At 45.7% G+C, this 27,885-nt stretch overlaps 1 protein-coding gene across 1 annotated transcript in view; it reads left to right on the top strand.

Moving 5' to 3' along the window:
* GRM7 (glutamate metabotropic receptor 7) overlaps positions 1-27,885 on the top strand; it is a 519,969-nt gene that overhangs the window by 294,150 nt on the left and 197,934 nt on the right. Inside the window, exons 5-6 of the mRNA XM_075321597.1 lie at positions 6,294-6,434; positions 24,075-24,275. Coding sequence (XP_075177712.1) covers positions 6,294-6,434; positions 24,075-24,275 — 342 coding nt within the window. The remainder of the gene's footprint in view (positions 1-6,293; positions 6,435-24,074; positions 24,276-27,885) is intronic.

Genomic DNA, 27,885 nt, shown 5'->3' with positions numbered 1-27,885 from the left:
GCGGCCTTTAGAGTGGATAATGTGCAATGGGGCAGTTTGAGTGCTGTCCGTATGTTGTAAGATTTTTTCCACCGCATGCAGCACTAGGACTGAAAATATGGTCGCATGAATGTATTCTTAGAAGATTATAATCATCAACCTTAAAGGGGTTGTTCACTACTTGGACAACCCCTTCTCATTCCCCTTGATTGCCCATGTAAAAATATAGAAGCCTATACTCACCTCCGGTGCTGCCGCGGTTCCAGCAATGTCATTGTTATGACACACGAGCCTTTTGACCAATCAGTATCGGATTCCTTCTGCCCGCCTTTGCCCGTTTCAGAAGGAAGTCTCACATCCTGCTGAAATGTTCGAATGCGGAGAGACAAATGCCGTGCACTTAAATATCATTGGGCTCGCATGTCATAATAATGTCACATGGGCCCTGGGATCGAGGCTTTAAACATCGCTGGAGCCGCGGCTGCATCGGAGGTGAGTATAGGCTTATATATTCTTATGGGGGTGAACAAGGTGAATGAGAAGGGGTTGTCCAAATAGTGGACAACCCCTTTAAGGGTACTTGCCCATGATCTGGAAGACACTGCGTTCTAGAGGCAGTATCATTCCTCTTCAGGACACAATAGTGATCTGTGCCTGAGAACGCAGCGTACGTGCCCACGATCAGGATTCTGGGCACAGCGGATTTTTGCTGTGTTCTCATGCGCAGAACACTTGTGTCTCCGCAAGAATATATGGTTCGGAAAGCTGCTCCGCAAGTCCTTGTATGTTGCATCTAAAAGACGCACAGTGGGCACGGGATTTCTATAAATCCCATCCACTGTGCGTTTTGGAAGCCAAAAGAGCACACTGCGTCCAAAGCGCCGCAAACCCTGATCGTGGGCACAGGCCCAAAAAGGTTTTCCCAGTTTGCTGAAAATAAATTTTAATTATCGGATTAGGCTACTTTTACACTACGTTTTTTTAACATGCGTCCTGAAAGTTTTTTTGCTGCAAAAGCGGATCCTGTTTTTCCAAAGAGAAAAGCATGTGTTATTACAGGATCCTGTCACTTGAAATTGCGGGCGGGTATTGGAGTCATGTGATCAGGAGTGAAGGGAAGTGAACCAGACAGAGACAGACAGACAGAGAGAGACTACCGCACCCATCATCACCGCACACACATCGGCACTACCGCACCCATCATCACCGCACACACATCGGCACTACCGCACCCATCATCACCACACACACATCGGCACTACCACATCCATCATCACCGCATACTCGCAGGCACTACCTGAGTGATGTCTCCACTGACAGCACGACTCACTTCATTTGCTGCGTGGAGCTGACAGAGAGCGGTCATGGTCTGTGGCCGCTCCTGTCAGCTTCATGTAGCAGTGCTGGATGCGTCGTGGGACCTCGTGTGGATTACACTGCACCTGGAGGGGTATTTGGGGATTTTAATAAAGTGGTGAAAGAGGGTGTTTTTTTTCTCTTATTTCAAATAAAGGATTTTTTCGAGTATATGTTTAATTACTTTCACTTGCAGATTAATCATGGGGGGTGTCTTATAGACGCCTGCCATTATTAATCTAGGACTTAGTGGCAGCTATGGGCTGCTATTAACTCCTTATTACCCCGATTGCCACCGCTTCACGGCAATCGGGATGAGACGGGTAGAGTCCCAGGACTGTCGCAGCTAATATATGCGGAAATTTTAGGCGGCTGCTGGCTGATATTTTTAGGCTGGGGGGCTCCCCATAACGTTAGGCTCCCCATCCTGACAATACCAGCCTACAGCTGTGTGGCTTTACTTTGGCTAGTATCAAAATTGGGGGGGACCGCACGCTGTTTTTTTTTTTTTTAATATTTTTAATTATTTATTTATTTATTTATTGTACTGCACGATATAGACCCCCCACCGGCGGCTGTGATTGGTTGCAGTCAGACACGCCAGTCAGACACGCCCCCACGCTGAGTAACAGCTGTCTCACTGCAACCAATCATAGGCACCGGTGGGCGGGGGAAGCAGGGAATACGAGATGGAATAATGAGCGGTCGGCATTTTCAAAAGAGGAGAAGCCGCCAGAGCAGTGTGACAGCCCGTGATCGGTGAGTATGAGAGAAGGGGTGAGAGGTAGAGAGAGAGAGAGAAACTCTGATCACGCCAGGCTGGTTTGTGCCTAACAGGATCCTGTCTATCAGCATGCCAGCGTTCACATGCGTTTGCATGCAGTATAGTCGGGATCCAGTAACAAACAGTATTTGGACGCAGCTCAAAAACGCTACCAGTAGCGTTTTTGAAAAATGTTAAAATACTGAAACTCGCTGGATCCTCACTATACCGCATGCAAACACATGTGAACGCATGTTGCCGCGCGTCCATTGCAAATGCATTGAAATTAAAACTTATTTGCAGTGGATCCGCTTTCGCTGCAAAAACGTTCAGGGCGCATGTTAAAAAAAACGTAGTGTGAAAGTAGCCTAAGTGGGTGATGAACAGTTTAGGAACTTTCTAATATACCTTACAGATCAAAATTTTCCATATTTCGGCAGCTTGATAGTGATTGATAACATCCTTGGTCACATTCTGAGGCTAAAAACTTTACAGACCTAATTCTGCCAAAGGCTGAGAAATTGTTACAATTGTATCCAGTCTAGACAATCCGTAAACATCCGGAACAAGCCTGATACAATGTAACAAACAATTAGGACAGGGAGAGATCTATGCAGCCTGTAGGGGATTATCTACATTGCAACTTGTGGTTTGCACACAATGTATTCTCCATGCAGGTGAATCCGCAGAGGTTTTCAAGCAGTAACCATCGGTATCTTTTCTACCGAACAGTTTTTTTTTTTTCGTGTTTTTTTTTTTACATTCTTTAGATTGTAGCCCGGATGTTTGTTTAATGTTCGTAGATGGTGGCATTATATTTTAGAGTTTTCCCAGCGTTTTTAGGAAATTATTTTTTTCTTTTATTTACTTGCATTTCCTGGACTTTTTTTTTTTTTTTTTTAAACTCCATTCAACAATGAAGATGACGCCGCTTGTAATTTTTCTACCAAAAACATAGACAAAATGCTTAAACATCTCCTGATAATTTTCTTTGACTTATATTGTAAAGTACAAAGCGTCTTCATGGCGGGAAACACCTGAAGAATGGTCGCTCGCTTCTTTTAACCAATTTTTTGGAAACTTGAAGTGGTTAAAACATTCCAAAGTCCACAAGTCATTTTTCATTCAAAATTAGAGCACAATGTATGATCATTTGCTTTTTCCAGAAATACAGTAATGAACATTGATGAACATTTGAAGGTTTTGTGTAAGGGGTGCACCATGCCCCTAGAACAGGGTAAGGGGTGCACCATGCCCCTAGAACAGGGTAAGGGGTGCACCATGCCCCTAGAACAGGGTAAGGGGTGCACCATGCCCCTAGAACAGGGTAAGGGGTGCACCATGCCCCTAGAACAGGGTAAGGGGTGCACCATGCCCCTAGAACAGGGTTTTACAAAAGATCCAGAGTTTATCAACATGAAAGCTTTATTTTGCCCAAAACGTGATGATGATAATTAGAGAACAGCAATGAGTGTAGCATATAGGCCCCTTTCACACGTCAGTGATTCTGGTACGTTTGTGCTTTTATTTAAACGTACCAGAATCACTGACATACGCAGACCCATTATAATGAATGGGTCTGCTCACAAATCAGTGATTTTTCACTGCACGTGTCTCCGTGCGGCGTACCCGCGTGTGCGTGATTGCTGCACGGAGACATGTCCATTTTTTTCCGGCATCACTGATGTTCCACGGTGTGGTCCGTGAAACACGTGCCAGAAAAAAACGTGCATTTAAAATAATAAACATTTTAACTCACCCGGCTTCAGCCGCGCTCTCTGCAGCCCGTCCTCCCTGCTGCTTCTAAGCCGGCTGATTACTGTCGCGCATCTTAATGATGCACGACACAGCCGACCCGGAAGCAGCTGCTGCGGGGGTCACCGCCGGCCGGATGCTGCATCGCGGGAGGATTCAGCACCACGGAGAGCGGGAGTGGGCACAGGTGAGTTGATTTCTAAGTGCAATCACGGGCCACGGAGAACGGAGCCCTGATTGCACTTAGACAACCCACGTGTGCCGTGATTCACGGCACACGCAGGGACATGTGCGTGTTTTACACGCCAGTGAAAAACGTCAGTGTTTTTCACTGACGTGTGAAACGGGCCATAGAGAGAGATGATCAGTAAATGTTCTGCAGGTAACAACAGTCACAATCAGTAGGACGTGCACCGGCCGTCGCTGTGAATGACTTCAGCACATCTACAGCCACAGGACAGCACTAGTCTCTCACACTGCTCTGGTGGGATTTTGGTCCACTCTTCTTCCAGTCTCTTCCACAGTTTTGACAGTTGTGGGTTTCTTGGCCATAACTTTGTCACCAAGGATTTTCCAGAGGTTTTCCATTGGGTTTAGATCAGGACTCTGAGCTGGCAAGTTCATTGTTTCCAGGATCTGCTTTCCACGTTTTGCTGTGAGACAGGGTGCATTGTCCTGCATGAAAATTGCTGCTGATTGAGTGATTAACACAAGTAAGGAGCCACGTGTTGTGAAGAAGGTTCTGATCCACACTTGTATTCACTCTGCCATGTAGCTGTATGAGAGGTCCTTCTCCTGCTGCACAAAACATTCCCCAAACGATGACCCTTCCTCCACCACCTTTCACTGACTTCTTAACACACTTTGGGTTCAGTCTTTCCCCAGTTTGTTGATGATCATAATGTTTCCCATCAGACCCAAATAAATTAAACTTGCTTTCCTCACTAAAATGAACTGTAGACACTTCTCCTCTGTCCACACAACATGATCCTCACCAAAGGTGAGCCTAGCCTTGTGATTCTTTCTGCTAATGAGAGGTTTAGTCATTGCAGAGTGGGCTTTCAGTCCAAATGCTCTTAAACGTCGTGACACTGCATGACAAGACAGATCCTTACCCTGTTCAGTGCTGGACTGGCGAGCAATTCTAGCTTCAGTGATGAAATGATTATCCATGGAGATTCTCCGCATTATCCTTTCCTTTATTGCATTTGTCTTTTGAGGGTGACCAGCCTTCTTGGGGGACTTGAAAGAGTTTGTGATATTGTAAAGATGCAATATTCTCAAAATCACAGACTTGGAACAGCCAACTTCTCTTGCTATGGCTGATAGGGTCATCCCTTTGGCCTTCATCTGGACAACCGGCTGCTGGAGGGTTTCAGTCACTTTGGAACAGCACACCATTTTTTCAAAGTCAGTGAAAACTGGAAATTTAGGCTGCCAGTTACATAGGGTTTGTCAGATAAGGAAATTAGCACCAGGTGCCAGATTAACACCAATAACTTGCAGAGATCTGATAGTGTTCTCTAATTTTGATTTACATTTATCTCATTTACATTTTTATTATGTGCTTTACAATACTGTAAATTCAGTTTATGAAATAGGATTAAAATCCTGCGAGTTTACTCATGTTAGGATATAATCACATAGGACAACACAATGACCGCAACATTTAGGAGATTGTGTGTTGTTCTCTGATTTTGATCTCCAGTGCAGATTACCACTGTATAGCGGTCATATTGGTTGTTGGATTACTTTCCTAGGAACAAATACAACTGGCTGGAGATCATTGGTAACAATGTGACAACTCCAGGACTGTTATTTACTGGTCAACCCTAGGATCTAGCAGGGACTTATCATGGTCCCTCCCAGTAAGAGGCCAATGACGGTCACCTGCGGCAGCCTGAGGATGATGGAAGTTGTAGTCCTCAGTTTGCTTAGGCCACTTATACCTGATGTAAAGTTTAATCAAGGAGTCGCCATGAATAATTCCAGAGCAGAATGACGATAAAATAATCCTCACATGATGGCGGCACGCGACAATATGCAAATATTTAAAATAGTCGGAGGAAAGTGAAAATCTACTAATTAATCCTGATTGGCAACTGTTAATGATGCACTGGTGTAATTAAGCATTCATCTGAGTAGAATGAAGGTTGAGAATGACATGGCCGCTCTTTACGTCTTGCTTCCTCGCAGCTGAACGGAGCAGATAGTCACAACTCATCAACAACTTATAATATTGGGGGGGAGGCAGCGCCAACCTCACAGAGCGAGCAAGGAACAAATGTAGGAACTGTCTCATGCTCCATCAGGATGATAAAGCTCTATGGTGCTGCATGTGTCACTTTCCACTGCCTTTCATGCATTATGTTCATGAACCAGAGAGCTCAGGATGAACACGGCTGCTTGCACTAACTGCTGATGTGCTTACTTTTACCAGGTTTTGACGCCTATTTTACCTCTCGGACGCTGGAGAATAACAGGAGGAACGTCTGGTTTGCAGAATACTGGGAGGAGAACTTCAACTGTAAACTGACCATCACGGGCTCCAAGAAGGAGGACACCGACCGCAAGTGCACAGGTAAACAGAGGAGGGACGAAGGGGGTATGGAGGGAGGAGCGGACCCTGGAGCGCATCTCTGGTTCCATTAGTGATGTATAATCCTGTAATGCAGAAATAGACATTGTGCACGTAACAGAGAAGCTGAGATATGAGAACCATTTTGCCATTTTGCATTCTACATATAAAGGGTTAAATAATTATTGAACACGTCACCAATTTTCTAGTAAATATATTTCTAAAGCTGCTATTGGCATGAATTTCTCACCAGATGACGGTAACAACCCATCCAATCCACACAGGCAAAGAAATCAAACCATAGATGTCCATAAATTAAGTTATACGTAATAATGAGAAATGACACAGGGAAAAAGTATTGAATATGTTTATTCAAATGTATTTAATACTTCATACACAAGCCTTTGTTGGTGATGAAGCTTCAAGACGCCTCCTGTATAGAGAAAGTAGTGTCCTGCATTGCTCAAGTGTCACTGTGGCCCATTCTGCCACACAAACACTCTTCACATCCTGCAGGTCCCGTGTTCTCCTCCTATGAGCTCTGAACTTTATTTTCTTCCATACATTTTCTATTGGATTCAGCTCTGGTGATTGGCTCGGCCATTCCAGCAGCTTTATTTTCTTTCTCTAAAACCAGTTGAGAGCTTCCTTCGCTTGGTGTTTGGGATCATATTCTTGCTGAAATGTCCACCCTCCTTTCATCTTTATCATGGATAGCAGCAGATTTTTATCAAGAATGTCTCTGTACATTTGTCCATTCTTCCTTCATTCAAATATATTGAGTTTGCCAGTGCCGTCTACTGAAAAACAGCCCCACACCATGATGTTCCCACCTCCACACTTCACTGCTGTTGGTGTTTTTGGGGTACTGTGTTTTTCAGATTATAACGCGCAATTTTCCTCCCAAAAATTTTGGAAGGAAAATGAGTGGGGCGTCTTATAATGCAAATGCAGCTTACTGATATATGGACAATGGGCACTGTGGTGGCTGTGGTGGGCACTGTGCTGGCTGTGGTGGGGGCTGTGCTGGCTGTGGTGGGGGGCTGTGCTGGCTGTGGTGGGGGCTGTGCTGGCTGTGGTGGCACTGTGCTTGCTGTAGTGGGGACTGTGCTGGCTGTGGTGGGGACTGTGCTGGCTGTGGTGGGGACTGTGCTGGCTGTGGTGGGGGCTGTGCTGGCTGTGGTGGGGGCTGTGCTGGCCGTGGTGGGGCTGTGCTGGCTGTGGTGGGGGCTGTGCTGGCTGTGGTGGCACTATGCTTGCTGTAGTGGGGACTGTGCTGGCTGTGGTGGGGGCTGTGCTGGCTGTGGTGGGGGCTGTGCTGGCTGTGGTGGGGGCTGTGCTTGCTGTAGTGGGGCCTGTGCTGGCTGTTGTGGGGACTGTGCTGGCTCTGGTGGGGGCTGTGCTGGCTCTGGTGGGGGCTGTGCTGGCTCTGGTGGGGGCTGTGCTGGCTCTGGTGGGGGCTGTGCTGGCTGCGGTGGGTGCTGTGCTGGCTGCGGTGGGTGCTGTGCTGGCTGCGGTGGGGGCTGTGCTGGCTGCGGTGGGGGCTGTGCTGGCTGCGGTGGGGGGCTGGGCTGGCTGCGGTGGGGGCTGTGCTGGCTGCGGTGGGGGCTGTGCTGGCTGCGGTGGGGGCTGTGCTGGCTGTGGTGGGGGCTGTGCTGGCTGCGGTGGGGGCTGTGCTGGCTGCGGTGGGTGCTGTGCTGGCTGTGGTGGGTGCTGTGCTGGCTGTGGTGGGGACTGTGCTGGCTGTGGTGGGGGCTGTGCTGGCTGTGGTGGGGGCTGTGCTGGCCGTGGTGGGGGCTGTGCTGGCTGTGGTGGGGGCTGTGCTGGCTGTGGTGGCACTATGCTTGCTGTAGTGGGGACTGTGCCGGCTGTGGTGGGGACTGTGCTGGCTCTGGTGGGGGCTGTGCTGGCTGTGGTGGGGGCTGTTCTGGCTGTGGTGGGGGTTGTGCTGGCTGTGGTGGGGGCTGTGCTGGCTGTGGTGGGGGCTGTGCTGGCTGTGGTGGGGGCTGTGCTTGCTGTAGTGGGGCCTGTGCTGGCTCTGGTGGGGGCTGTGCTGGCTCTGGTGGGGGCTGTGCTGGCTCTGGTGGGGGCTGTGCTGGCTGCAGTGGGTGCTGTGCTGGCTGCGGTGGGTGCTGTGCTGGCTGTGGTGGGGGCTGTGCTGGCTGCGGTGGGGGCTGTGCTGGCTGCGGTGGGGGGCTGGGCTGGCTGAGGTGGGGGCTGTGCTGGCTGCGGTGGGGGCTGTGCTGGCTGTGGTGGGGGCTGTGCTGGCTGCGGTGGGGGCTGTGCTGGCTGCGGTGGGTGCTGTGCTGGCTGCGGTGGGTGCTGTGCTGGCTGTGGTGGGGACTGTGCTGGCTGTGGTGGGGGCTGTGCTGGCTGTGGTGGGGGCTGTGCTGGCCGTGGTGGGGGCTGTGCTGGCTGTGGTGGGGGCTGTGCTGGCTGTGGTGGCACTATGCTTGCTGTAGTGGGGACTGTGCTGGCTGTGGTGGGGACTGTGCTGGCTCTGGTGGGGGCTGTGCTGGCTGTGGTGGGGGCTGTTCTGGCTGTGGTGGGGGCTGTGCTGGCTGTGGTGGGGGCTGTGCTGGCTGTGGTGGGGGCTGTGCTGGCTGTGGTGGGGGCTGTGCTTGCTGTAGTGGGGCCTGTGCTGGCTCTGGTGGGGGCTGTGCTGGCTCTGGTGGGGGCTGTGCTGGCTGCGGTGGGTGCTGTGCTGGCTGCGGTGGGTGCTGTGCTGGCTGTGGTGGGGGCTGTGCTGGCTGCGGTGGGGGCTGTGCTGGCTGCGGTGGGGGGCTGGGCTGGCTGAGGTGGGGGCTGTGCTGGCTGCGGTGGGGGCTGTGCTGGCTGTGGTGGGGGCTGTGCTGGCTGCGGTGGGGGCTGTGCTGGCTGCGGTGGGTGCTGTGCTGGCTGTGGTGGGTGCTGTGCTGGCTGCGGTGGGGGCTGTGCTGGCTGCGGTGGGGGCTGTGCTGGCTGCGGTGGGGGCTGTGCTGGCTGCATGGGGGCTGTGTGAAGCAGGATAGTGCGGTGGGACATCCCAGATGCTCTGTCGGCGGTGCGGGCTTCAAATTATGGCGACCACAGTTGGCACGTGTGCAGATTGAGCTCTTGGCTCAAGATCTCATCTGCGCATGCGCCGCCTCTGTCCCATTAAACTCCCTGTAGCAGACTTAAGGAAAATGTCACCCGAAGGTGACGCGTGAGCAGATGAGATCTCGGCTTGTCATTGATCTGAGAGCTCAATCTGAGCACGCGCCGACTCCGGGTGACATTTCTTTGAAGCCCAAACCACCGACAGAGCATCTAGGACAACCGCCACACCACCCTGCTTCACACAGCCAGCATGGCTCCCACTGCCACAGAAGAAGTGATCACTAAGGCTACTTTCACACATCCGGTTTGAGCCGTGCGGCTCAATCCGGCTGTGAAACCTATGCAACGGATGCGGTGAAAACACCGCATCCTTTGCATAAGTTTTTACATGCGGCCGGTCCGTTTTTTTCCGGTTGTGGCACGCTACTGAGCATGCGCAGTGGAAGAAACCACATGCGGCGGCCGGATGCGTTTTTTCCGCATCGTGCCGCATCCGGCGTCCATAGGCATGCATTGAAAAATGCGCCGCAGCGGCCGGATGCGGCGCCATGTGGTTTTTTTGCTGGAGCAAAAAACGTTGCAGGCAACGTTCCATCCGGCCGCGGCATCGGCTAAATCTGCCGCATGCGGCAAAAACCGGACCGAACGCAGGCCCATGCGGCACAATACGGCACTAATGTAAGTCTATGCAAAAAAAACCGCAACTGGCGGCAAAAAAAACGGTTGCGGTTTTTCTGCAGAGTGCCGTATTGTGCCGCATTGCAGAAACCGGAGGTGTGAAAGTAGCCTTACACAGATTTAGACAAATCTGTGAACAGTATTTGAGAGAAAAAGGCCTTTTGTGTAAATAGAAAAAGTATTACATCTTTAAGTTCTGTTGATGAAATGGGAGCAAAAACAAAAGTAGGGATTATATTTTTGTTCATTCTATCTATCCCTCTATCTATCTATCTATCTATCTATCTATCTATCTATCTATCTATCTATCTATCCCTCTATCTATCTATCTATCTATCTATCTATCTATCTATCTATCTATCTATCTATCTATCCCTCTATCTATCTATCTATCTATCTATCCCTCTATCTATCTATCCCTCTATCTATCTATCTATCTATCTATCCCTCTATCTATCTATCTATCTATCCCTCTATCTATCTATCTATCTATCTATCTATCTATCTATCTATCCCTCTATCTATCTATCTATCTATCTATCCCTCTATCTATCTATCTATCTATCTATCCCTCTATCTATCTATCTATCTATCTATCTATCTATCTATCTATCCCTCTATCTATCTATCTATCTATCCCTCTATCTATCTATCTATCTATCTATCTATCTATCTATCTATCTATCCCTCTATCTATCTATCTATCTATCTATCCCTCTATCTATCTATCTATCCATCCCTCTATCTATCTATCCTGCTATCTATCTATCTATCTATCTATCTATCTATCTATCTATCTATCTATCTATCCCTCTACCTATCTATCCCTCTATCTATCTATCCCTCTATCTATCTATCTATCTATCTATCCCTCTATCTATCTATCCCTCTATCTATCTATCTTTCTAGCTATCTATCCTGCTATCTATCTATCTATCTATCTATCCCTCTATCTATCTATCTATCATCTATCTATCTATCCCTCTATCTATCTATCTATCTATCTATCCCTCTATCTATCTATCTAGCTATCTATCCTGCTATCTAGCTATCTATCCTGCTATCTATCTATCCCTCTATCTATCTATCTATCTATCCCTCTATCTATCTAACTATCTATCTATCTATCCCTCTATCTATCTATCCCTCTATCTATCTATCCCTCTATCTATCTATCTATCTATCTATCTATCCTGCTATCTATCCTGCTATCTATCTATCTATCCCTCTATCTATCTATCCTGCTATCTATCTATCTATCTATCAAATCAAATCAAATCAAATCAAATAAGCTTTATTGGCAGGACCAAATACAAATTAGTTTTGCCAAAGCAAGTGTACATTAGGGACTGGGGCTGTGGGGATGGTGGGTGGGGACTGTAGGAAGGATGGATGGGGCACATCCAGGGTGGGGACTGTGGGGGCACTTCTAGGATGGGGGCTATGGAAGTCCATGGCTTATGATGGGGCATATCCACGGTGGGGACTGTGGTAACGGTGGATGGGACATATCCAGGGTGGGGATTGGGGGGCCACATCTGGGATGGGGGGCTATGGAAGTCCATGGCTTATCATAGTTCTCTTTCTCGAAGTCTATGACATTCGCTCACATACCGCGCTGCTATCTCCACTGCGCTCTCTTCTTCCCCCAGCAGGATATATATTTTCTCTTCCTCCTTCATGGAGCTGAAATCCGGGAAGAGATGGGAGAGTCTCCTGAAGTGAGTGTCCCTCACTGCTGAGTACTTGGTGCAGTGTAGCAGGAAGTGGGTTTCATCCTCCAGGGCCTCCAGGTCACAGTGTTGGCACAGTCTGTCCTCCCTGGGCTTGTAGCTCTGCTTGTGTCGGCCGGATTCGATGGCTAGACTGTGGGCACTGAGTCTATATCGGCTCAGGGTCCTGCGGTCTCTGGGGTCCGGGAGTTTCTCCAGATATGGGGCCAGTCTGTAGTCTCTCTGTAGACTCTGGTACGTGGTTAGTTTCTGTGAGGTGTTGATGTCGGTCCTCCAGTCACTGACATACCTCTCCTGGCCCTCGTCTACCATCTTCCTGATTCTGGTTCTTGTCAGGCTGCTGTGATTGGTTATTTTGTCCAGTTGGGTTTGGAAGAGCTGTGCCAGGGGTCCTGGTTCATCTGGCCCACGTATATATATCAGAGCTTTGTGGTGATGGGAGCTTGGATTGCTACTCTGTAGGTGAGCCTGAAATGATAGTGACCTCTTCAGAGCTGCTAGGTGTAGAGGGAATCTGCCCAGCTCAGCTCGACAGGCGCTGTTGGAGGTGCTTCGATGGACCTGGAGAAGGTGCTTACAGAATTCCAGGTGGAATATTTCTGTTGGGCTGGAATCCCACCTTGACCAATCTGGGTAAGTGTGAGGGCCCCAGACTTCGCTGCCGTACAGGAGGATTGGGGCAATGATGGAATCGAAGATTTTTAGCCAGACCCTCACTGGTGGCTTCAGATGATACAATTTCCTTCGGATGGCATAAAAGGTTTTGCAGGCCTTGTTTTTCAGGGTCTCTATGGCTTGTTTGAAGCTCCCTGACTGGTGAATTTCCAGGCCCAAGTAGGTGTATTTGTCTGTTCCTGTTAGAGTGCAGCCGTTTAGGACAAATGAAGGATGCTGGTCAAATCTTCTTTTTCTCTTCTGGAACACCATGATTTTGGTTTTCTTTAGATTGATCGGTAGTGCCCATGTGGAGCTGAATTTCTCCAAAATTTGTAGGTTGTCTTGGAGACCTTTCTCGGTTGGTGACACCAGCAGTAGGTCATCTGCATAGAGCAAGAATTTCACCTGGGCGTCATGGAGTGTGAGACCTGGAGCAGGTGAAGATTCCAGAGCAGCAGCCAGCTCATTGATGTAAATATTGAAGAGCGTTGGACTTAGGCTGCAGCCCTGTCTGACTCCTCGGCTCTGCTGGAAATAAGCCGTTCTTCTACCGTTCACACTCACGCTGCAGAGGTTCTCGGTGTAGGAGCTTTTGATGACATCATAGGTCTTTCCTCCTATTCCGCTTTCCAGCATTTTTAAGAACAAGCCCGGGTGCCACACTGAGTCAAAGGCCTTTTTAAAGTCTACAAAGCAGGCGTATATCTTCCCATGCTTTGTATTGTGGACGTGGCTCTGAATGAGACTGTGCAGGGTGTAGATGTGGTCCGTGGTGCGGTGGTTTGGCACGAACCCTGCTTGGCTTTTGCTCAAGACATTGTGCTCGGTAAGGAAACTGATGATCCTTTTGTTTAGGATGCTGTTGAACAGTTTTCCCAAGTTACTGCTGACACATATGCCTCTGTAGTTGGCAGGGTCATACCTGTCCCCACTCTTGTGGATCGGTGTAATGAGTCCTTGGTTCCAGGTACGAGGGAAGTAACCAGCACTCAGCACAATGTTGAACAGTTTAACCATTGCAGCTTGAATTTCTGGTGGGCTGTACTTCAACATCTCTGGGGGGATTCCATCCAGACCACTAGATTTTTTACACTTTATGGAAGTGATTTTCTCTGCAACTTCCTGTAATGTAATTGGTGTGTCCAGTGGGTTTTGGAAGTTTTTGATTTTCTCTTCCATTGCCTTTAGTTTTGATGTTATGTTTTCCTGCTCTTGGCTAAGTCCTTCTTTTGGGATGTCTTTGTAGAGGTCTCTGAAGTACTGGAGCCAGATGTTGCCATTTTGGATATGGGTGTCATTCTTTTTCTTGCTCTTTGTGTCCATGTGGTTCCATATTTCCCAGAAGGAGTTGTCTTGGAGGGCGTCTTGGAGTTGGCTAAGTTTGGTAGAGATGTAGCTCTGCTTCTTCCTCCTGAGGATGGTTTTGTACTGCTTTTGTATGGTGTCATAGGCTTCCCTCAGGTCTGGGTTGTTGGGGTCTCTGTGTTTATTGTTTGAGGCTGTTCTCAGGGTCTTTCGAACGGCTTTACACTCTTTGTCAAACCAACCATTGATCTGCTTTTCTTTTGGCCTCTTGTAGTTGACTTGTTTGAGGTCGGACAATTTGGCCATGGTGTGGAATATTTTGTTGAGGTCTTTTGCAGCTTGATTCACTCCTTCTGGGTTTGACTTATACTTGTAGCTGTAGAAGTTGTGGAGCATCTCCTGTAATTCCGGTCTGTTGGGAGCCTCTTTATATTTTATTTCTGACGTCTTGGACCATTTATAGGATGGAGGTCGCTTGTAGAGGCTGCTCTGCTGTGGCTTTTGTGTGGATGGTTTCTCTGTAGATTTCATGTACAGGAGAAGTTGGCTGTGGTCTGACAGGTGCGTTTGTGGGGTGACTATGAAGGCGCTAATATTTGCCGGGTCCATATCTGTAATGGCGTAGTCTACTACACTCCTTCCTACATGGGAGTTTAGTGTATATCTTCCCAGTGAGTCTCCCTTTGTACGTCCATTAAGAATATGAAGACCTAAACTTTTACATAAGTTCAGGAGCTTTTTGCCACTTTTGTTGACTGTACTGTCATAGCTGTTTCTCTCTGAGTGTTCTGAGTCGTGACTGTCATTCTCTGCCCCAAATATGTAGATGTTTCCATCTGTGGTCAGAAAGTCTTTTTCTCTCCCTGTTCTTGCATTGAGGTCTCCAAAGATGAGAACTTTGCCCAGGACCTGATAATGGGTGGCTTCTTCTTGTAAGATCTCAAAGCTGTCTGGATTGAAGTAGGGGGACTCTGGCGGTGGTATATAGGTGGTGCAGAGGTAGACATCGGACTGAGAGGTGAGGATGGAGCTGCTGATTCTGATCCATATGTGGCTGCCTCCTCTCTTCACTGGTTTGATGTACTGGTGGAGCTCTTCTTTATACCAGATCAGTATTCCTCCTGAGCAGCGGCCCTGTTTGATGTTTTTATTTTTAAGGGCAGGGACAGAGATTTCCCTGTATCCGATTGGCACCGGAGATTCGTTTTCAGCTCTGGTCCATGTTTCCAGGAGGATCTGAATGTCTATATTTTTCAGTCTTTGAATAAAGTCGGGGTCATTTGTTTTACATCCAAAGGCCGAGGTGCTCAGGCCTTGGATGTTCCAGCTGCTGATTGTGAATGAGGTCATTTTTTTTTTTTTTCTATATATACCTCATGTGTATATACCTTGTAATGAGTGCGGCTGTGTAAGACACTCTGGATTTACGACTGGTTTATAGGTGTGTTAGATCCAGTCACATTAGTTTCCTGCACAATGTGCTGAGCAGGGTTCTAATCTCTTCCATATCTCTGCCCTGCATGTCTCTGTGTGGGGCTGATGGTCCCCTCCATGGTGGTCTCCTCCTCTGATGGCCCGATGTTGGGTGAAGGGCTTTGTTTCTGGCCTCCTGTGATGAAATTGGGGTTTCCTGTCTTTTTATTGTTGGGGGTCTTTCCATGGGATTTTGGTTGTGGTTGAGTCCAGGCATGGGGTCTCTGTTTAGTATAATGTCCTTCAGCTCTTTGGCCAGTAGGCTGACCCCTTGTTTGTTTAGGTGCTTGTAGTCATAGAGGTGTTGGTGATTTATAGAGGGGTGTTGTGCCAGGATCACGTCGGGCACAGCCTTGATTCTGGTGGTCAGGTCCGTGTTGATGTTCTGGATAGTTTGGCTTGATACATCATTTCTTGGGAGCAGAGATGATAGAATTATTTTGCTGTCCGGGAATTTTAGTTTTGCCGTCTTTGCTAGTTGGGTCAGTTGTCCTGCGATCTGCTGGTGTTGGTCTGGCAGATTGTTTGTTCCTGTGTGTATAAAAATATGATTTGGGCTTGTGAACCGTGGGTTATTGATGACGGCTGTCACCTGCTCAATAGTTGCACAGCGGATTTGTTTGACCCTTTTGCCTGGGAATAGTCGCAGTGTATTCAGGTATTTCCCATTTGAGTCCATTATTAGGATGGTATCAAAACTTTGTGAGGTCACGGGTGGGGTACGTGGGTGAAGCTGGGGGTCTGTGCTGGAGATTTTGCTGGTGGCTGGTTCTCTTCTCTTTTCTGTTTTTCTGGTTTGTGGTTCACTTATGTTATTTTCAGGAGCATTCATACTGTTGGAGCTATTTGGTATCTCAGTGTCCTGGTCAGTGGAGGCCATGGTGTCTGTACTGGTGTTAGTTACCATAGCTCCCTCCTGGCCAGTGGAGGCCATGTTGTCTTCACTCCTCTGTGTTTCTATGGCGTCCTCCTGTTTCAGGCGTCCAGGAGTCTTCAGCTCTGTTATCTCCAGTCTCAGTCGGGCATTTTCTTGCTGCAGTTCACACATTTTGCTTCTTATTTCCTGCAGAGCCAACGTGTATTCACATCTCAGTTTGTTTATCTCTTTCATTACTTGGTCATTTGCATTTCTGTCACCAAGGTTTCTTTGAAGTTCTTCTTTAAATTGTATAAAGTCTCTTTCTAGTTGAGATAAACAGTCTCTGAGGGTCTCGGGTGAGGGGTGTGAAGTGTTGGGGGCTGCAGTTCTGTCTCTGGAGGTCTCTGTAGAGGTGATGGTGGCTGCTGGGGTTTGTTGTTCTTTGCAATTTTGTGCCTGGAGTTTAATTTGAGAAAAGCGGTCTTTAAATTTCTGTAAGTTTTCCTCAGCCCCTTGTACCATGATTGTGCCATTATTGTACACGTTTATGGTCAGTGAGTTGGTCTCGTCTTCTTTTTGGTTTCTAATTCTGATCTGCCGGCCCTTATTAATGCCGTTCTTGTATGTATGCTTATATTGTTTACACAGAGCGGTGTGCCAGGCTAAGGGCTGGTCTGTGAAAAATAATAAATTGGTTTTTCTTTTATCTTTCTCTTTAGAGGTAAAATCAGTAAAGAGGGTCTCTGGATCTTCTCTAATCTTTGCATGTTTTATGGCTTTTTGCGCATGAATGCTTTTCTGCCCTTCAGAGTATGTGATTTCCAGAGTTTGTGACCCCCTGGTGTCCCGTGTCTCCAGCTCTGCTCTCTGCCCAGTTACTTGTATTACATTTATATTTTCCATTTTTATAGTAATCCTTATTTATCAGAGATGTAATTACAGCACTGTCTGTAGGTTGTGGTATGGATGGAGGATGGTCCTACCTTTTGGATGTGCAGATCTCTGGGTGTCAGATGTCAGTCTGGAGTCCTCCTGTTGTATGTGATCTGTCCTTCAACAGGTTTTTTCTTATGTCCTTTAAATCCTCTATTTCCTCTTTTTTCATAAAAATCTTTAGTCCAGCTCAGTCCAGCTCACTTTCCTCTTCCACGGAGTCCAATTTTTCCAGGTTTTGTCTTACTGTTTGCTCATTACAAGGTATAAATGATGAAAAACTCAGGAGCTCATCTTCGATGCTGCTTACTCCTAGGAATGGTGGGCGGGATCTATCTATCTGTCTATCTATCTATCTATCTATCTATCTATCTATCTATCTATCTATCTATCTATCCCTCTATCTATCTATATATCTATCCCTCTATCTATCTATCTATCCCTCTATCTATCTATCTATCTATCCCTCTATCTATCTATCTATATATCTATCTATCTATCTATCTATCTATCCCTCTATCTATCTATCTATCTATCCCTCTATCTATCTATATATCTATCCCTCTATCTATCTATCTATCTATCTATCTATCCTGCTATCTATCTATTTATCTATCTATCTATCCTGCTATCTATCCTGCTATCTATCTATCCTGCTATCTATCTATCCTGCTATCTATCTATCTATCTATCCTGCTATCTATCTATCTATCTATCCCTCTATCCCTCTATCTATCTATCTATCTATCCTGCTATCTATCTATCTATCTATCTATCCTGCTATCTATCTATCCCTCTATCTATCTATCTATCCCTCTATCTATCTATCTATCTATCTATCTATCCCTCTATCTATCCCTCTATCTATCTATCTATCTATCTATCTATCCCTCTATCTATCTATCTATCTATCTATCTATCCCTCTATCTATCTATCTAACTATGTATCTATCTATCTATCTATCCCTCTATCTATCTATCTATCTATCCCTCTATCTATCTATCTATCTATCTATCTATCTATCTATCTATCTATCTATCTATCTATCTATCTATCTATCCCTCTATCTATCTATCTATACCTCTATCTATCCCTCTATCTATCTATCCTGCTATCTATCTATCCCTCTATCTATCTATCTATCTATCCCTCTATCTATCTATCTATCTATCTATCCCTCTATCTATCTATCCCTCTATCTATCTATCCTGCTATCTATCTATCCCTCTATCTATCTATCTATCTATCTATCTATCTATCTATCCTGCTATCTATCTATCTATCCTGCTATCTATCTATCTATCTATCTATCTATCTATTTATCTATCTATCCCTCTATCTATCTATTTATCTATCTATCCTGCTATCTATCTATCCCTCTATCTATCCCTCTATCTATCTATCTATCTATCTATCCTGCTATCTATCTATCCCTCTATCTATCTATCTATCTATCCTGCTATCTATCTATCTATCCCTCTATCTATCTATCCCTCTATCTATCTATCTATCTATCCTGCTATCTATCTATCTATCTATCTATCTATCTATCTATCCCTCTATCTATCTATCTATCTATCCTGCTATCTATCTATCTATCCCTCTATCTATCTATTTATCTATCTATCCTGCTATCTATCTATCCCTCTATCTATCTATCTATCCTGCTATCTATCTATCCCTCTATCTATCCCTCTATCTATCTATCTATCTATCTATCTATCTATCTATCCTGCTATCTATCTATCCCTCTATCTATCTATCCCTCTATCTATCTATTTATCTATCTATCCTGCTTTCTATCTATCCCTCTATCTATCTATCTATCTATCTATCCTGCTATCTATCTATCCCTCTATCTATCTATCTATCTATCTATCTATCTATCCCTCTATTTATCTATCTATCCTGCTATCTATCTATCCCTCTATCTATCCCTCTATCTATCTATCTATCCCTCTATCTATCTATCCCTCTATCTATCTATCTATCTATCTATCTATCTATCCCTCTATCTATCTATCTATCTATCTATCCTGCTATCTATCTATCTATCCCTCTATCTATCTATCCCTCTATCTATCTATCTATCCCTATATCTATCTATCTATCTATCTATCCTGCTATCTATCTATCCCTCTATCTATCCTGCTATCTATCTATCTATCTATCTATCTATCCCTCTATCTATCTATCTATCTATCCCTATATCTATCTATCTATCTATCTATCTATCTATCTATCTATCCTGCTATCTATCTATCCCTCTATCTATCTATCTATCCTGCTATCTATCTATCTAACCATCTATCTATCTATCTATCTATCTATCTATCTATCTATCTATCCCTCTATCTATCTATCCCTCTATCTATCTATCTATCCCTCTATTTATCTATCTATCCTGCTATCTATCTATCCCTCTATCTATCTATCTATCCCTATATCTATCTATCTATCTATCCTGCTATCTATCTATCCCTCTATCTATCTATCTATCCTGCTATCTATCTATCTAACCATCTATCTATCTATCTATCTATCTATCTATCTATCTATCCCTCTATCTATCTATCCCTCTATCTATCTATCTATCTATCTATCCCTCTATTTATCTATCTATCCTGCTATCTATCTATCCCTCTATCTATCTATCTATCTATCTATCTATCTATCCCTCTATCTATCTATCTATCTATCTATCTATCCTGCTATCTATCTATCTATCCCTCTATCTATCTATCCCTCTATCTATCTATCTATCCCTATATCTATCTATCTATCTATCCTGCTATCTATCTATCCCTCTATCTATCTATCTATCTATCTATCCTGCTATCTATCTATCTATCTATCTATCTATCTATCTATCTATCTATCTATCCCTATATCTATCTATCTATCTATCTATCCTGCTATCTATCTATCCCTCTATCTATCTATCTATCCCTATATCTATCTATCTATCTATCCCTCTATTTATCTATCTATCCTGCTATCTATCTATCCCTCTATCTATCCCTCTATCTATCTATCTATCTATCTATCCCTCTATCTATCTATCCCTCTATCTATCTATCCCTCTATCTATCTATCTATCTATCTATCTATCTATCTATCTATCTATCTATCTATCTATCTATCTATCTATCCCTCTATCTATCTATCTATCTATCCTGCTATCTATCTATCTATCCCTCTATCTATCTATCCCTCTATCTATCTATCTATCCCTATATCTATCTATCTATCTATCTATCCTGCTATCTATCTATCCCTCTATCTATCTATCTATCCTGCTATCTATCTATCTATCCCTCTATCTATCTATCTATCTATCCCTATATCTATCTATCTATCTATCCTGCTATCTATCTATCCCTCTATCTATCTATCTATCCTGCTATCTATCTATCTATCTAACCCTCTATCTATCTATCTATCTATCCCTCTATCTATCTATCTATCTATCTATCTATCCCTCTATCTATCTATCCCTCTATCTATCTATCTATCCCTATATCTATCTATCTATCTATCTATCTATCTATCTATCTATCCTGCTATCTATCTATCCCTCTATCTATCCTGCTATCTATCTATCTATCTATACCTCTATCTATCTATCTATCTATCTATCTATCTATCTATCTATCTATCTATCCCTATATCTATCTATCTATCTATCTATCCTGCTATCTATCTATCTATCTAACCCTCTATCTATCTATCTATCTATCTATCCCTCTATCTATCTATCCCTCTATCTATCTATCTATCTATCTATCTATCCCTCTATTTATCTATCTATCCTGCTATCTATCTATCCCTCTATCTATCTATCTATCTATCCCTCTATCTATCTATCTATCTATCTATCTATCTATCTATCTATCTATCTATCCTGCTATCTATCTATCTATCCCTCTATCTATCTATCCCTCTATCTATCTATCTATCTATCCCTATATCTATCTATCTATCTATCCTGCTATCTATCTATCCCTCTATCTATCTATCTATCTATCTATCTATCTATCCTGCTATCTATCTATCTATCTATCTATCCCTATATCTATCTATCTATCTATCTATCTATCTATCCTGCTATCTATCTATCCCTCTATCTATCTATCTATCTATCTATCTATCTATCTATCTATCCCTCCATCTATCTATCTATCTATCTATCTATCTATCTATCTATCTATCTATCTATCTATCTATCTATCTATCTATCTATCCCTATATCTATCTATCCTGCTATCTATCTATCCCTCTATCTATCTATCTATCCCTCTATCTATCTATCTATCTATCCCTCTATCTATCTATCTATCTATCTATCTATCTATCCCTCTATCTATCTATCTATCTATCTATCTATCTATCTATCTATCTATCTATCTATCCCTCTATCTATCTATCTATCTATCTATCTATCTATCTATCTATCTATCTATCTATCTATCTATCTATCCCTCTATCTATCTATCTATCTATCTATCTATCTATCCCTCTATCTATCTATCTATCTATCTATCTACGATCACCTCTATCCTCTGTCTCTCCGTCCTGGATAAATGTTTCTACATTTCACATAAACAAACTTACAATCATTTATCTGAACTTTCTCTATGGAGTAAAAAAAAATAACATTTGTGAGAATCATGGAGCATTTATTGGGATTTTCATGGTCCGACGCTCCGTGAAGGACATTGTTGCAGGTTTCTCCTTGGATCAGCGCCAGATGAGACTCCAAAAATGAGACAGGAAATAGAAAAAGCAGAGATGGACTGAGAGCGCTGGCACTACTGGAGCATTTATATGAATGGCAGTCGGGTACCTCGATATAAAAGAGTTCCTATACTTGGCATACTGAAGCATACGTGCGACTTTCTGTCACGATCACTAGGGGATAGCGGGATACCGGGTCTCCTAAGCTGTCCCTCAAGCTAGGGGGCCCTATGCTATAACTAATCTCTGGGATACTTCTGATGGTGGAGAGGCCTGCGTCTCCTTCTTGCCCCTCTTCCTGACGAGTTCTAATCTGATTCCCCCTCTCCTCAGGGAAGAACAGGATAGGAGTGCGATGAAACCCACAAAGACAGAGGAGGGAAAAGCAAAACTCTTATCAAAGCACACACAAAGGTAAAGACAATAAGAGATTCAGGAGGAAAACAAAAGCAGGAAGGAAACTATAAAACAGGGGTTAAAACCTCTCCAAGCAATGAGCACAACTTTCACCAGTAAGTCTGGGACACTAAACCTCACAGAACAACACAGAATAAACTATAGCTGGCATAGATGGAAGGTTTCCACCAGTATAAATAGGAGGGGAGAAGATGTGATAAAAGGAGCAAGCAGACTAGCACAGATTAACACTTGTCGATGCCCGAGTCTGCCTGTGTTGATCCCAGACACCAGAGAAACCATCGGGCGGAGTGTCAGAATCTGCAATCTGCACAGAGCCCTATCACGCCATGACAGTCGGCGAAGTTTATGCAAAACTCCTTGTGACACTTTTACATTATGGGGCAGCTTGGTTCCAGCTTTGCACTACAGGAGGGTTTATGTGACTGGCACTTGGTGGGAATCTATTAAAGATCCCTGTTCCTGGCCCTCTGGATCTTATTTCTGACTGGCACTCTAGGAGGCATATGTGGGACTGAATTACCTCTGGTCGGCAATTTAGAGGGCTTGTGGCTGGCACACAGTGATCAAGTAACATGAAATTAAGTGTCAGCACAAAATATTCTGTTCAACAAAGCACTGAGGCTCAGTGCACCCTTGGGGCGGACGATCAGTTTACTGCCCCTTCCCAGCTACTTGCTTTCCATCATTCTCTGCCCTCATCTGGCTCCTGTAAAGCAATAGCTGTCAATCAATTGAAAGAGGGTGGAGAAAGATGGGAAACCAGAGGGTTGGAAGGTGCACTGGCGCTGAGAGAGTGGGAAGGTGCACTTAATTGATCGGCTGCACCAAAGGGGTTCTGAGCGCAGTGCACCTTCCCACCCGCTGAGCGCCAGTGCACCTTCCCACCCGCTGAGCGCCAGTGCACCTTCCCACCCTATGAGCGCCAGTGCACCTCCCCACCCTCGGAGCGCCAGTGCACCTCCCCACCCTCGGAGCGCCAGTGCACCTCCCCACCCTCGGAGCGCCAGTGCACCTCCTCACCCTCTCAGCGCCAGTGCACCTCCCCACCCTCGGAGCGCCAGTGCACCTCCCCACCCTCTGAGCACAGTGCACACTCCCACCGTCTGAGCACAGTGCACACTCCCACCGTCTGAGCACAGTGCACACTCCCACCGTCTGAGCACAGTGCACACTCCCACCCTCTGAACGCCAGTGCACTTTCCCACCCTCTGAGCACAGTGCACCGTCCCACCCTCTGAACGCCAGTGCACCGTCCCACTCTCTGAGCACAGTAAATCTTCCCACCCTCGGAGCACAGTGCACACTCCCACCCTCTGAACACCAGTGCACTCTCCCACCGTCTGAGCACAGTGTACACTCCCACCCTCTGAACGCCAGTGCACTGTCCCACCCTCTGAGCACAGTGCACCGTCCCACCCTCTGAACGCCAGTGCACCGTCCCACTCTCTGAGCACAGTAAATCTACCCACCCTCGGAGCACAGTGCACACTCCCACCCTCTGAACACCAGTGCACCTTCCCACCCTCTGAGCCAGTGCGAGGCTTAAACAGTCATTTTGTGCTGTCAGTCCTTGTAACATTTGCAGGTTTCCAGACGACGGACCCCATATAGATGACACTGAGGGCCCCTCATACTGATTTGTCCTTTCTCTACCCCAGGAATTTCTGTATCTCCAGTGTATGACTCTTCTTTGTCTTAGAATTGAAGGTTTTGCTTTCCATGATTTGTCCACTTTGGGTCATCACGATTGTGCACATTTCCCACAGGTCAGGAACGGATCGGGCAGGACACCGTCTACGAGCAGGATGGTAGAGTCCAATTCGTGGTGGATGCGGTGTACGCCATGGCTCACGCCCTGCACAACATGATTAAAGATCTGTGTCCTGGTTCCTCTGGTCTTTGTCCGGCGGTGGACCCTCCGGTGGGGAAGAAACTTCTGAAATACATCCGCAATGTCAGCTTTAATGGTGAGCGCTTTTCATTTCCATTTCTAGTATCTTTGTGATGATAAAAAAAATGGAAATTGTCTATATCCCCTCCAAAATCCATGATTGAGACCTTCTTGGTCCATCACTGTCCACTACTCCGACCAGTCCAGGTTCTCCTTTTTCCTTAGTGACAGCAGCCATATTTATTAGCTATAGAGCTGTCATTTGGTCACAGTCACTCAGGCTCAGGATGGTTCAGCCCTGCTCGCACTCTCTATGATGCTTTCAGCTTTGGATGTGAACAGAGAAGACACAACTGAACTCAAGATCAGTACAAGAGGAGTACAAAGTAGATCATTCTGTTAGAACATTGGGGGAAGTGTCCGCTAGGTACGGGGAAGTACGACCCGAAAGGGAAGGGAAACCTTGTGTCTAGAGAAGGGGAACATGGTGACCCCTGACTGAACCTACTGTTGGTCCTTGGGGTCTCTCACCACCCTAGATAGGTTCCTCACCTATGTACCGAGCAGGATACCTGGCCCTGGCTGACCCTAGAATTGGGCCCTAGGTAGGGAACGGATGGGATGAGCACTTAGTCAACCCCCCCTAAGTTCTGAAGAAGACACAGGGAACACACACAGGGGAAAGCACATGAACAACTTATCTCCAGGATGACTCTGGGAGAGGTACAGTAACAAACATCCATGTTTCTAGGTATCCCTAGTGCTGAACCCTAAATAGGGAACAGGTGGGATGAGCTCTTCATCAACCCCACTAACCACTAGAGAAGACACAAGGAGGACACACAGGGGGAAAGCTTGAACTACTTCTCATAAGATGACTCAGGTAGAAGTTCACCAAAGTATCAGCAACATCACTACAGAGGAGTACAAGCCACCTGCTTGCAACCAGAGCTTGTGAAGGAACTGAATAATATCACCAGCACCAGTCCAGGGAAGATGGGAGTATTTAAACTCAAACGGAAATACAGATGATTAGCAGCTGAAGGTAAGATGAGCTCCCCATGGTCTTAAAGGGAAAAGGATGAAAACCCAGCAGATGAGCTACCAGTACACTGAACAGGAACAATAGAAAGTCAGGGATCATTTTGCGCAGCCAAATACTATGACCTTCTATTGCCGCACATCGCAGGACTGTCTGTCACCTGTTATGGGAAAGTGCTGGCACTCTAAGTTATAGGACCAAACAGCCCTTCTGGTGCAAGGGATCTGGGAACACTGGTCTACCAATAACATGGAGATCCGTCATGGTCCCCTATAGCTATCACGTTATGATCAGTGGGATATGACCTGTGGGACCTCCACTGATCCTGAGAATGAGGGGGGTGCAGTATAGTGTTGCACCCCCTGGACTGCTTTTTACCCTGCCCCTGGTTATGCAGTGAATGTCTTAGAATAGAATCTAGGGGTAACCCAAAAATTAGTCTCCCACCAATCATAATATGATGTCTTGTGCTACTTAGAGGGGAAAACCTGTTTAAGACACTGAGCTAAAGTTTTATCAGGTTTTATGTTATATGTATTTTTTAAAATGTTTCCAAGTTTTTATTTTTGTATCTTTTTTTGTATCACATTCTATATGACAAAAAAAAAGAATTTTTGCAATTTTTCTCAGGGGCTGTTTCAGATTTACACATCCTGACCTTTCAGGAGTCTCATTATTATCAGAGGCAGGATAACAACATGTAACATCTCTTTATAAAGCTGATAACACAGGATTAGTGATGAGCAAACTTCTCGGTGCTCAGAAATTGTAACGATGATGTTGATACCCGGATGCTCGATATTTATTTACAAAATATAATGGAAGTCAATGGGGAACTTGAGCATTTTTCCAGAAAAATGCTCAAGTTCCCCATTGATTTTCATTATACTCTGTAAACGAGTACCAAGCATCAAAATCCTCTTTACACTTACTGAGCGCCCGAGCAGTTCGCTCATCACTACAAAGGATCCTTCGATCATAAGAGGTGATGTCACAGCTCACCTCCTCCCCCTCCCTTCACAATGATCTTTGCACTCGCTCGCTAGATGCTTCAGTGCAAAGGATAAGGTTTGAGTTTACCCAATATATGTGTGGATTTCCTGAAAAGACAGGAAGCTAAAATCTAGGACAGCCCCAGTGGTCAGTGACAAAATTGCAACATTTCTCAGTCTTTTTAATACTCCATGTGATAAGAAAAAAAAAAGAATAATAAAAAAAAATGAATTACTTTTACTGTTTCCCTAAAAAAAGACAATCTGTTATATTATTTTTTGCTTTGAAAAATGCGCTAGGGCTTATTTTCGGGGGAACTAAGTTTTCCCCCCCAAAAAGGCAGAACTCCCCCCTTCACCCAGGAGAGTCATACTTACCAGACCCCAGACATCAGCGTCGCTCCCAGGTCCTCCTGCGATCCTCGGCGAGTGCTCCCAGCAGGTGTGCTCCACTGCGGTCCTCCCCTGCTTCCGGCCAGCACTCACCCACATCAGATAGCTCATACACACACACACACATCTGGTAATACCGTATTGCTTCCGGAAGGCAGTGGGATCTAGGACACAGTGCAGTGTGAGGACCTGCAATACATCAATGCATTCCACCACAGATCCTCACGTTCCACCACATCCCAGGTCTCCGGAGCAGTACGGTATCTGTGTGTGTGTGTGTGTGTGTGTACGTTCCACCACAGGTCCTCGATCCTTCCAGTGCAGGTCCTCCCGTTCGGGATCTGATAAGTATGATTGCGGGGTCTTCTCTCCTCTTCTCTATTTTGGGGGTGTCTGCTTTCTATAATGAAGTGTCCTACAGAATTCTTTAACTTTTTTTTAGCTGTATGGACACTTCATTATTGAACCACGACTAGGGCTTATTTTCGGGGGAGGTCTTATATTTAAGCCTAAAGGCCGCTTCACACGCTGCGATATCGGTACCGATATCGCTAGCGTGGGTACCCGCCCCCATCTGTTGTGCGACACAGGCAAATCGCTGCCCGAGCCGCACAACATCGCCCAGACCCGTCACACTACTTAGCCGCCCGGCGACGTCGCTGTGACCGGCGATCCGCCTCCTTTCTAAGGGGGCGGTTCGTTCAGCGTCACAGTGACGTCACAGCTGCGTCACTGAACCGCCGCCCAATAGAAGCGGAGGGGCGGAGTTGAGCGGGACGTAACATCCCGCCCACCTCCTTTCTTCCGCATAGCGACCGGGAGGCAGGTAAGGGGAGCTTCCTCGTTCCTGCGGTGTCACACGGAGCGATGTGTGCTGCTGCCGCAGGAACGACAAACTACATCGTTACTGCTACAGCAACGATATTTGAGAAGGGACCCCCATGTCACCGATGAGCGATTTTGCACGTTTTTGCGACGATGCAAAATCGCTCATAGGTGTCACACGCAACAACATCGCTACAGCGGCTGGATGTGCGTCACCAATTCCGTGACCCCAACGACTTCACATTAGCGATGTCGTAGCGTGTAAAGCCCCCTTTACTCCGAAAAGGCCGAAAATTCCTGCTAGGGCTAATGTATAAAAGATTACCGTAGGTGACTTTCTGCAGGATAGTGATATAATATAGGGTGCTAATGTGCAGCTCCTGGAGAATGAGGGGCTCATATACTTTTTTTTTTTTTTTTTTTTTAAATGGACC

The sequence above is a fragment of the Anomaloglossus baeobatrachus genome, chromosome 8, assembly GCF_048569485.1.
Source record: "Anomaloglossus baeobatrachus isolate aAnoBae1 chromosome 8, aAnoBae1.hap1, whole genome shotgun sequence".
NCBI classification, from domain to species: Eukaryota; Metazoa; Chordata; class Amphibia; order Anura; family Aromobatidae; genus Anomaloglossus; species Anomaloglossus baeobatrachus.
Note: the sequence above shows the minus strand (reverse complement) of the source record. Positions and strands in the feature narration are given on the sequence as shown.